The sequence below is a fragment of the Heloderma suspectum genome, chromosome 1, assembly GCF_057233095.1.
Source record: "Heloderma suspectum isolate Gila_16-S chromosome 1, 16-S_ref, whole genome shotgun sequence".
Lineage (NCBI taxonomy): Eukaryota > Metazoa > Chordata > Lepidosauria > Squamata > Helodermatidae > Heloderma > Heloderma suspectum.
The window spans coordinates 291,215,474-291,227,742 of NC_139458.1; the positions used below are offsets into that span (position 1 = coordinate 291,215,474).

The following is a 12,269-nucleotide window of genomic DNA, read 5'->3' on the forward strand; positions in this document are numbered from 1 at the left end:
GATCCTGGAGCCAACCCAACGAGACTAGTGGTGTGCAAAACAATCAGACTCAGTGAATGGCACACGCTTCCCATCAATGGGAAAGGGGCATTGCCATCCAACATGTGTGCAGTGGACTTCATCTGCATCAGCCTCATATGCAACTATGATGACACCAGCATGGCTGGGTGAAGCTGTTTCACCTATGGCTCCCAAACTGTGCTGTGTCATCTGGAAAGCATAATGACTTGAGAGGAACTCTTGCTTGCAAATATGCTCTAAAGCAGCCCTCCCCAGTCTGATGCCCGCCAGGTGTGTCAGACTAGAGCTGCCATTGTCCCCAGCCAGCATGGCCATTGGGCATGTCTGGGAATGATGGGATTTGCAGTCCAACACATCAGGAAGGTACCAGGTTCGGGAAGGCTGCTCTAAGGTGTAGGTCAGGTAATGATTAATGACTGTAAGTCCACTGCTCTGTAAGATGAGTAATTCCAGCCAGCTATATTCAGCTGTCATTAAAACTTGCTGTGCCATCAGATTATCTTTCCTAATCAGCTTTGGATACCCCAAGCTTAGTTTGCTCCTGAGGGCATTTCCTTTGGACAGTTAACAAACCTGTATTGGTATCCTCATTTCTTCTTTTGTACTCTCATTTGTGTGTCATAAATCCTAGCCGGTTTCTCTCCTTCCTTCCTTGGTAGGGCTTCTCTTCCCTTTGTTTCCTACTCTCCTGGGCCACAAACTGCTCTCTCCTCCATTCCTGTACCCACCATCAATCTAGAGATGAGGAAGTGTTTAGTCTGGATAAACAGCTGATTGTTTCCAGGTTGCCATTTAATAAAAAAAGGGAAAACTGTACTTTGAAAAATCTCATGACAGTTCATTATGCTGCCAGTAGAAAGGGAAGTGGAGGTCAAGGATGTTAAGGCAGACACGAGGCCTATTCATTACTTAGTCTCTATTTCTCTGCTACTGCTGCCGTTCTCAGTTTTATTCACAGATGAGGTTTATTGAAAGAACAACCATGGGAACACATTTCTCTCTTGCCCATTCTTATATGGGTCAGAAGTGAATAATGTGTACTTGTAGCGCATCACATGAGGAGGCAGAGTGCGACTAATTAAGGATGAGAAGAGCTGATTCAGTTATTTACTAATGTGTGAAGCATGATTGGTTCTTATTTCATGCGTGGAGGGGCCTGGTTTCGGGACAGAATCAGTGCTGGTTGCCCTGATGGATTACTTTTATTTGGAGAAAGACATGACCTCTTAGAGATCATGGAGTGCAATTCTGTTGATTCTCCATGATCTCTAAGAGGGGTTTGATTCCATTGACCATGGTATCTTCCTGGACTGGCTCTGTGGGTTGTGGGGTGGAAGGCATTGCATTGCAGTGATTCTGCTCCTGCAGGGCCACTTTCAGAGAGATGTGTTGGGTGTGTCAGCCCTCTGGCATTTGTACTGAGGGGTGCCACAGGGATTGTCTGGACACAGGGATCCATGCATTGGTAACCTCAAGATTGGAGTACTGCAATGCACTCTATGCGGGGCTTCCGTTGAGACTGAGCCAGAAACTGCAGCTAGTGCAGAATTCAGCAGTTTGGTTGCTGACTGGGGCAGCCTATTTATTTATTCAATAAATAAATGAATGTATAAACTGATCTATATCTAAAAAAGGTTCCTGAGTGGTGAACAGCAAAGAAAAAAATGGTGGACAAACACCACTTTTTAGAGATTTGCCTGTCAGGGCTTTATCACTGTCTTCTTCAAAGGGGCAGGAATCACCTCCCAAAGAAAGCTGTTCACCACTCACTAGCTCATCCCAGCCACCTTTCCTTGGCTGGCCAAACCAGCCAATATTAGTATGCCTCAAGCAAACATATTGATTCCTTGGACCTCTCCAAGGGCTCTGAAACTCACCCAAGCAAAGATGACCAGCAGCAGCCAAGGAACCTTGCGATAAGGGATCTAAACCCACAGTACACAATAGCTAGAAAAACAAGTGCATAGTTTGAGCATGCATTCTCTCTTTGTCATTCTGTGCCCTCCTCATTTTCTAGGCCTACAGGCATGGAAATCTTTCAGCAATGGTGCGTTGATTATGCAGGTCAGGTTCTTCTTCTTCCATTCCTATGAACTCCTGAAAAAACGACTCCCTGAACAGTAACATTCAAATTAAGAAAAACGGGCAGAAAGAAAACTCCCTGATAATACCATACTAGAGGTCTATATTGGAGGTCTTTGCTGTACCTTGTTCACAGTAGACACCAGTGGTTCCTAGTGGGCAGTGGCAGGTGTAGCCATCAGGCAATGGGATGCAGGTAGAACCTCGCTTGCACCTGTGTGTAGGGCTGTGCTCACGATCACACACCGAAATGGTCTCTGTGCAAAGCGCCCCTTTCCAGCCAGTGGGGCAATGACAGCTAAGGTGTGCCCCAAAGAGAAAACAACAGGACAGTATTAATGAGGGCCTAATGGCATGTTACAGGTCAATATGTACAAGAGAGCCCCATGCCTTTCTTTTTTTAAAAAAAGAAAAGCCATTTGGTGCTTTTCTCCAGACATATTCCACAAATATGTCATGGAAAATCGCATAAAACTTTTTAAAACAGAGGAAGCATTAGAAAGATTTTTGCGACATATTTGGAGAAAGATAAGGGGCTCCTGTGGAAAGGAAGTCGTTTCCAACATGCATTGGGCATAATAAAAAGTGTTTTCAGGCACCTGTGAACATCTTCTGTTCTGTTTTGGGACACTTAAGTGCCTTCCGCTCTTGCTGTTTCCCTATTTTCAGCAGCAGCCACACATTTAGGCTAATCTAATTTGACATAGGTTAACTCACTTAGGCTGCAACCCTATACACTTACCCAGGAGAAAGTCTCATTGAGCTCAACAGGACTTACTTCTGAGTAGACATGCATAGGATTGCACTGTTAATTACTTAGCTTCTCTCTCTTTCTCCTTTATTTCTCCTAAATGACACCTGTTGTTTATGCCTGAAGAACTGTTGTCTAGAAGCACTCTTAAGACGGGATGAGTGCAGGCAGATTGGGGGAGATCTCTGGGCTACCTGCAGTAGAATCTCCTTCACATAGATTCCTTCACTGCTTTCTCCCCCCAACCCCAAATAGGGTTTCCCTGTAGGTCTCCCAAACCCCTCTGCAACTCTCTCCACCCCAGTCCTGCTCTCCCCACTTCCTTCTCCCCCATGTTGGGTCGAACCTCCAGCATTTTTTAATCCAATCCCGGTCTCCCCACTCCATCAAGTCACTCCTAGCGATCCTCTGGTTGCCTTGCTGCCATCTTCAAGTCTCGCCCCTTATCAAGCAGCAACAGTGGGGTCTGTCCCTCCCTTCCCCCGCCCCCCCAGATTGCCAAGAGCACTTCAAAGTAAAGCACTGGCCTCCACTTGCCTACCATCTTTACTTCCTAAGACTGTCTCTGGGTCCACCTGGGACCCAGAGGCATTCTGGGGAATAAAGATGGCAGGCAACTGGAGGCCATCACTTCACTTTGCAGCACTCCTGACCACCCCAAAATAAATTTTAATTAAAAAATACAGGTATCAGCTGGGCAGTTTGCAGGCTCTGGGGCAAGTGTTATTGTGCTGAAATGAACAAAGGTTGGGGTAACCAGTATTGGATTTTCATGTAGAAGGACTGTGAGCTGTATTCATTTCTGGTACTCAAAACAAATTCCTGGACTCAGAATTCTTTAATTCTATGTGGATGTATTTTGCCCAGGTGATAGACTGTAAATTCCACAAGCCTGAAGTCTGCTCACCCCTGTTCCAGAGCATATCAAAGGATCTAACCAGATGTTACTTGGGAGTTCTCTGTTTGGAATTCCTCATATATGTACTGCCCCATGAGGGGCAGTATTTGGACTGGGACACACAGCATAGGTAGGGATGGGTGGATCTAACCATTTGCCTCCATACAAATTTCCTGCCTTCAGTCTTACTATTAGCCATGGAGAAAAAACCATACGGATGCAATTTTTGTGTCCATAAGTTGTCTCCTCTTTGGCTAATGGCAGCCTCAGGAGGCAATTTAAGTTTGGGAATCAATGCAGGGAGCCAGAGTTAGATCTCCTGCTTTTATAGAAGGAGCATTGCGATTGTGTCCCTGGAAAGTTGTGTGGAGTGTACGTTTCTGGTTGCTAGATTTAGGATTCTCCCCCACCCCCACCCCCACCCCTACACACACACACACACACACACACACACACACACAATTGCCTTTTGGCTGTCTGAAAATATTTTATTTTAAAACAGATTGATCTCTGTTATAGAAACTTGTTTTGCATGTGGATTACATTCACAGATGCCCTGTGCTTTGTCATATACAAGCAATTATCTAGTAATAACAAATTTCAGTTCAGTTTCGCCGTAACAGGCCTGTGCAGCCTGGTCTAGCATATTATTTGGCCTTTATGGGACTGTCTCATCTCAGAGATAGGCTCACACTATACCCATTTTCTAAAATGAGGCATCTGATCTCACAGCAATGCCTTCATTTTTCATAAATTCAAAGAAATCACCAAATGCCAGATTCGTCTTCCTATTAGTTTCACCCTCTGTGTTAGATACTGAAACAGTTACTGCCCAATGGAAACTTTTTCTTTCTACACTAAGCATTGCTGGTACTATAAATGAATTACCGAGAGGTTTGAAGTCCCATTTCAATGCATTTGAAATATTAGATTTCTACCTATATGGAGAACAGGGGTCTACCCAGATGATAAGCAGAACATGAAGTTTACCTTTTAAAAAAACATTCCAGAGGAAATGGATGCACCTGCTTCAATCAGCAGTATCGTCCCCATAGCAACAGGCTCTCCCATTTAAATGCATTGCACATAATATCAGCATGGAGGTTGTGTCACAGTGAAGCAATCTCTCAAAAAGTGCAAAATCCCTAGGAGGAAATTATTCCCAGGAGCCAAAATGATGTCTGAAAACAGACCAGGCTCTCAGAGGAACAGAGCTTTTAATGGGGGCTGGGCGGCAGGGGAGATGGCTCCTGTGTGCCAAGGGATGGCGAAAGATGGCCCTGACAGGTAACAACTGCTGACAGGAATCGCAGACCACTTGTCTGTTCATGGCTTTGACAAGCTGGTTTCTCTGAGGTCTGAGGAGGATTCAAGAAGGAGAGTAACTACTAGGAGGTGACGGTGGGGGAAGCACTAAGAAGAAACACCGGGTGGCTTTGTAGAGGCAACTTGTCACTTAGGAAGAAGGGGTTTGTCATTGACCACTGAAGCAAAATTTCTCAGCTAATAGTTAATGTGTTAATGGTTCATAATCTAATAGTGGACCATTATCAAGCTCTGTTGAAAGTTTAAAAAGAGATAGCAGCCCCTTCATTACTTTAGGCTACTACCATCTGTGTAAAAGGCTATAGCAGAAGACCAGGGGTACTTCTGGACTGAGGGCTCCTGGTGCAGAAGGCACTGGGCAGCTCTTCTGTCTTTTTGTTCCTCAATGGATTTTCTGCTGTAAGACAAAAGACAGAGGTAGTGCATGCTGGGAAAACAAGTGGGAAGATGCCTGGGAATGAGGCAGGGTGATGGCATGATAGAAGCCTTGTCTGGACTCAACCCCCCCACAAACACACACATCTTATCCACATTTGACAAAAGGCATGGGGGGGGGGGACGACTCACATGACACCATTCGGATGCATAAAGGGAGGCGGCATGACCGATGGCCTCACATGGCTTCTAGTTGGTATTTCACTCTACCACAGGCAAATGATTATGAGAGAAAGGGCATTGTGGTTTAGGGTGAACCAGGATTATGGGTTGGGAATTAGGCCTAGCTAGGGGTTAAGTACCAGTGTGGTATAGTGGTTAGAGTGTCAGACTGGGAGCCCGGAGACCCGGGTTCTAGTCCCCACTCGGCTATGGAAGCTCACTGGGTGATTTTGGGCCTGTCACAGACTCTCAGCCCAGCCTACCTCGCAGGGTGGTTGTTGTGAGGATAAAATGGAGAGGAGGAGGATCATGTACGCCGCCTTGGGTTCCTTGCAAGAGGAAAAAAGGTGGGATAATTGCAATAAATAATAAATGGCTGTGTTTGGAAGATACAGGCTAGGTCAGCCTGTCCCAGATGTTTTGGACTACAACTCCCACCAGCCCCAGCCAGCATGGGCAATGGTCAGGAATGATTGCAGTCATAGTACAAAACATCTGGAGGGTACCAGGTCAGGGAAGGCTGGGTTAGCCCTAGCATAGGAGCACATTTGAACATAGGAAATTGCCTTTATACATAGGCAAAAGGTTGGTCCATGCAGCTTAGCAGAGTCTACTGTTATCTGCTTCAAAGTCCCATGCAGAGGACTTTCTCAGCCTTCAGCAGATGAAGCATGTGCTACTCAAGTGTGACTTTGCCCCAGAGATAGCAATTGCGGTGGAGGGCTGTGCTAGAGGCAGGTGGCAGCTGTGTGTGTGTGTGTGTGTGGAGGGGAGGGACTAGCGCATGGATAGGGGGTCTGGAGGACAGTTATGTATTTACAAATGGAGACATGACCTATTTGAGAAGCACAGGGGAAGGCAGCAAGAACTCAATGCGTCCCCATTGCATCGTTGACTGAAACATTTTTGCACTTACTAAAGGCTTGAGCCACTTTCCACGCATGTCCCTCCATTCCTGCATTTTATCAATTGGCACGGAGACTCTTCACACTGTCCTACGCTGCGGCCAGCATTGGGATGGCCTTCTGGGATCCCTGGTGCTTTCAGCTGCTGTTCCCTCCCAGTGCGAAGTTGTATGTCAAAAATGCAACCTCCAAAGAAAGAAATGGAAACGTTGGGCACTTCAAAACAAAGGAGAAGATGAATCGTTCTGCCTGCTTTTTACCACACTGGCAAGGTCATGTTCAATAGCAATTTACTGCAATATCATGCACAGCTTACTTAGTTAAATGTTTTCATAAGAAATTACTAGGAGGCAAAACACAGTATCCAGGCTCAGTCATAATACCATTTGGTCACAGGTGTTTCTCTAAGGCTCTAACAAGATGTTAATTGAGCCAGTGTCATGTAGCACTTAGAGGGTTGGACTGGGACTTGGGAGATGTGGGTTCCAGTCCCCACTTGGCCATGAAGCTCACTTGGTGACTTTGGGCCAGCCACTGACTCTCAGCCTAACCTACCTCACAGGGTTGTTGTAAGAATAAAATGGAGAGGAGGGTTGTGTACACCACCTTGGGCTCCTTGAAGGGCAGGTGGGATATACATGTAACAAACAAACAAACAAGTGTGTTGCTGCAAAAAGGGCAACCACACATTTAGGTTTCACTCCTGACCCTGTAATGTCTAGGTAGATAAATACATGATGTGTGTATTTTAAAAGTGGGAAAATGCAATTCACACATACCCCTTCAAAACTGATGCAAAACATGTGGATTTTATTCTCGGATATCTGAGTTCAGAACATCTTGTAGTAAGCCTTGACTTCGTACTGGCAGAAGCTGGAAAATGTGTAAATGTCATGGATGCATGTAACTGACAGACAGTTGTTCATGTTGTTTTCCTGGATGCTCATTTTCCTGCACTTTTCATGAATTAAATATTGCCTGATGCTGCAATATTACAGGGGAGCTTTCATGCCTCTGGAATGCCAATATAACATGGCTAGTGGGATGTATTTGGCTTGAAGCGTCTGTGTGTGTGTGTGTGTGTGTGTGTGAGAGAGAGAGAGAGAGAGAGAGAGAGAGAGAGGGAGATGGGAGAGAGAGAGAGAGAGGGAGAGGGAGGGAGAGGGAGAGAGGGAGGGAGGGAGGGAGAGAGGGAGGGAGGGAGAAGTTGTGCAGACCTGACAGAGATTATCTTTTCATTGCTTTTATGCATCATATTTTCTTCTGGTCCTGTCTGCTAATACCTGATAAAAATAAAAGCATGTTCTGTTCCTGAAGTGGCATTTGATTGCCAAGTGAGAGGGGCTCAGAAATCTATGAAAATACACAAAGAAGAGCACAACGAGTTCCAGAGAAACCATAATAATGTCGTAATGGAAAATAAGGTGATGCTGGGGCTGACAGTTGGCTTAATGGTTACCTGCACACTGTCCAAATACAGAAAGGACATGCTGCTGGAATATAAACAAAGCACTTATTCATGCATGTTAGAGAATAGTCAGGGCCAGCTCCCTGAGTTCAGGAAGATACTTATTAGTATTCTATTTCCTTTTCTTATTTATCTTAAACTTAAGAGGCAATTTGGTGAGAAATTAAAAGTAGCAACTTGAAGACCTTTTTCCAGATAGTTAAAAAGAAGGCACTTTTCTATAAGAGATTTACTCATAATGATTCCAACCCATCCCCACTAATACTAATGTCCTGTCCTGCAAGAGAAGTATCCCTGCTTGGGAAGGGTTGGCCATGTTCCTTTTTATTGTTTGTTTTTCTTTCTAAATCAGAGGATATGTGTCTTCTGGTACTAGAAAGTGGGAAGACCACAGCCTTCAAAAACTTGGTCTGCAATACTGAACACAGTTATGTGAAAGTAAGCCCCACTGAACTCTACAAGGCTTGCTCCTGAGAAGAAATACTTTGAACTGCACAGCAAACAATACCTTTTTAAGTTTTGGAAAGCAAAAGGGAGTGCAAGCTGGTGGCACATTTCTGTGTGCATGTGTGTAGGCCTAGTGAGCCCTGAAGATACCAGGGGGCTTCCAGAACCTAAGCTGTCTCCTGATTTACCTACCCAAGGTTCAAACCTACTCCAGGTAAAGAGCTGGAAATTCTGTGGAGATCAATCTCTCAACTGTAGAATTTCTCCAAAGGGCTTTGTTTATACCTAAATCAGTTCTGGCCTTTGTCTCCCTTGAACCACTCTCCTAGGTATCTCAGCTATTCTGCTAAATGTTGATCTGAATTATATTTGTGCCACAGTAGCAGCAGATGGTATGATCAGGGTGGTAGATTCTCAGCACCAGAACCATTTCATACTTCATCCTCTTCCTGTAGTACTCAGAGATGGATTTGCCTCTAGGACAGGGCAGAAGCTCCTATGAACTGCAGCCGTGCATGTACTTTGTGCCCAAGCTCAGGATGGGGCCCAGAAACAAGTAAGGTGGTAGTGGTGGGATCACATAAAGTGAGCGCATTCCCTAGAGGCCTAACACCTCTCTCAAAGTTCTCTGGGGCTGTGCTTTTGCTATACCCAGTGATACATGAAGACCCTGTCCTTGCCATATGAATATACCCATAATTAAGATCTGCTTCAGAGGCCCTGCTTTGGGTTCTCTCACCATTTGCAATATCACCCAGGGCAGGGCCTTTTCCACAGTAGCACCAAAACACTGGAGTGCCATTTGGGGAAAGTGTAATATTTTCCCTTACTGCTAGCTTTTCAGCTTCAATTAAAGATTATTTCAGAGAGCATTCGGAGCCCTCTGAGCTGCAGTTTTGACGTTTTTCTGCAATAGGCCTATAATTATAGTTATGGATACTTCTGTTTAAATATTGTTTGATCCATTTACATGTTTAATATTATCCTTGTTATTTGATAGTAAACTGCTTTAATGATGGAGTGTAAATATCTGAATAAAATCAAAGTGGCATACAACTCTTTCTTGCACTACTTCTGACATGGCTAGTGCTCTGCATAAAGCTGACATCTTGCACCAGAGCCCTCTATGAACACACGTATTTCCTTTTAAACAAATAAAACATGTTGATATAAATGCAATGGTTTTATAAGTGAAGAAAAAGCAATGCAAATTATATTGTTGCTTACCTTGAAAACCATTCTTAAAATTGGATCCATTTGGTAAGAGTTCTGGGATGTATTCAATGTAACCTCCTACATAAAACTGGCTGAAGACATTGAGCCCAACCAACTTTCCTGGAGATGTAATGGTTTTATTTTTATCATCATCCACCTTACGAACAAAGAAACAAACAAATAGCTGTTACTCATAGGACATTGAATATGTCTTTCTCATTACTGTGTTCCAACATGATTCCCAAGAGGAAAAAAACATGCATATAAATTAATAAGGGGCGGGGGAGGGGATCTTTGCAAAAACATGTTTTATGCTGCAATCTTAAATCAGTCAATTTTCAAATCAGTGGAAGGTGATCAAAGGGCTTCTTCTATGTTTATGCAAATTCAGCAAGGCATTTTGATCTTTAATGGTTTTTTTCTGATGGCAGCAGCATCTTGCATTATTTCTCAGAGTTCTGCAGAATTTCAAGAGGAACTTGCAAGCAGCATATAGCATTGGGTGGCAGCCAGTCAGGTAGAACATAGGATGTTGTCTTGGTATAAGACATGGTCCATCTAGCCCAGTATTGTTGACACTTGGTTGGTAGTGGCTCTCCAAGGTTTCAGGCAGGGTTTTTTCCAGCCCTACCTGGGGACTGTCTTCACGAGCGATTTAGTGTGAAGTTAGAGCAGTTTGAGTTCCTTCGCAACAGATGATGTCACCAATCTGCTGCCAACCAGTCACTTCTCTCTTGAAAACCCACATTTTCTGAATCTCCTTTTATTCAGACTTTTTTTTTTTAACTGAAAGAGGCTGTCTGGCAGTTTTACCACAGTGTGCCATATCTCCCCACCCCCCCGCATTAAATCCTGGGCATGCCTCTGTGACCTGGCAGTGACGTGGTCAAGGGGATGGGATGCCCCATTCCCTCTTTGTTTCCCCAATGGAAGTAGTTTTTCCCATTGAGAAAATCCCCAGGAGCACAGCAGCGACCCCTCACATTACCGCAGTAGTGAGGACTCTCATTCACCTTAGCTAGCCTGCTTTTAATCTTTAACATATCCTCCCTTCTGGGCATGTTTACTCAGAAGTAAGAAATAAATCGCATTCCCCTGCAGTGGAAGGGCTAAAGGCTAACTGTAGTAACTCACCCTAAAGCATTCTTTCACTTCTCCAGTGCTCTCTTAAATCGCTATTGCGATGTTGTGCTTCTTTTATGTTCTATAGTTTTGCTGTTGTTATGTATCCTTTCTCTGCTTTATTGCTGTAATGGTCTTTCAGGTTTACAGGAGCTTCTCATTGTAAGCAGGGAGAAGGAGAAGGCGGGGGGGGGGGGTTGGAAGCAATAGGCAAAACTACACACATGTGGGGAAATGGGGTGGGAGCAATAACTGTGGCAGACAGCTGGAATGTGGCAAAATTGGGGTGGGGGGAAGCTCTTAGGGGGAGCCTTCAGATACTGCACTGGAGAACGGGATTTTGGCTTCTTCAAGAAAATCTGCACACATGGGGAAAATTAGTTGCTCTCCATTCATAATAATGTAGTAGCAGGGGGGAGCCTGGTCAGGGGTAGAAAATAAGCCTCTCTCATTGGTTGAGCAGCTCCTGCCAGTTTGATGACGTTCAGTTCTACTCTCTCCACCCCACTGGAAGTATGTTCCTTTCAAGCTCTGTGTGACCCCTGAAAACTGAATTTTAAAGGTATGCTACATGCGGCTTATTTTGCTTTGTGTGTCCCTGACAGACCAAAGCCAATTCCATGAAAAACCTGGTAATACTCCAATATGCTTCTCATTCCATTGTCGTGATGATCCCCCCACCCCCTGGAGATGCTGGGGACTAAACCTGGGACCTTTTGCATGCAAACCAGGTGCTCTACCACTGAGCGATGGGGGTAGGGAGCTTTTGAATGGAGGAGGGGCAGTTAACAGCAATCTTGCACGCAGACTTCAGTATGCTGTATTTGGGATTGCAGTAAAAGTAAATACGTTTAGCCCTTAAGATTCGAGAGTGTATTTTAATGTTCTGCTTACATGCTAACCTTGTTAAAAGTGGGTGTTACTTACTTACTTACTGCCCTTCCTCCAAGGAGTTCAGGGTGGTGTACATGGTTCTTACCCCTTTCCATTTCATCCTCACAGCCCTGTGAGGCAGGTTGAGCTCTAAGAGAGTGACTGGTGCAAGATCACCCCATGAGCTTCATGGCTTCCCTTACTGTACAGAACGGCTCTAGAAGCAGCTCTTCCAAAATAATTGTTACCTTCATCCAGCCGTCCTGAAGAGATCTGCCAAGAGTGACCACGTGAATGCGACGTGTCAGATCGAGTGGCTCACTAACAATAGTTGCTGTTCCAGATCCCAGGTTGTAGCTGTATACCACGCTGCCATTGTGCAGGCCTAGCACTAGGAAATCATCACCATTAAGACCTAGAGTCAATAAAATTACAGAGGTATATATCAGTGGGTTGAGTCTTGGTTTACCTCTCTAAAGATCTCTAACAATTAGCTAGCCTGAAAACCCACCACCTGTGTTTTCCCTCACATTGTCAAGGCAGTTATTAGCAGTACCTCTGGCT

The 12,269-nt window shown here is 44.7% G+C and overlaps 1 protein-coding gene across 1 annotated transcript in view; it reads right to left on the minus strand.

Moving 5' to 3' along the window:
- The window catches only part of LOC146359226 (protein eyes shut homolog), a 249,636-nt gene that overhangs the window by 20,844 nt on the left and 216,523 nt on the right, over positions 1-12,269 (minus strand). Inside the window, exons 8-11 of the mRNA XM_084826874.1 lie at positions 11,954-12,120; positions 9,723-9,867; positions 6,592-6,766; positions 2,229-2,401 (exon numbers count right to left, since the gene is read on the minus strand). Of these exons, the coding sequence (XP_084683000.1) occupies positions 2,229-2,401; positions 6,592-6,766; positions 9,723-9,867; positions 11,954-12,120 (660 nt within the window). The remainder of the gene's footprint in view (positions 1-2,228; positions 2,402-6,591; positions 6,767-9,722; positions 9,868-11,953; positions 12,121-12,269) is intronic.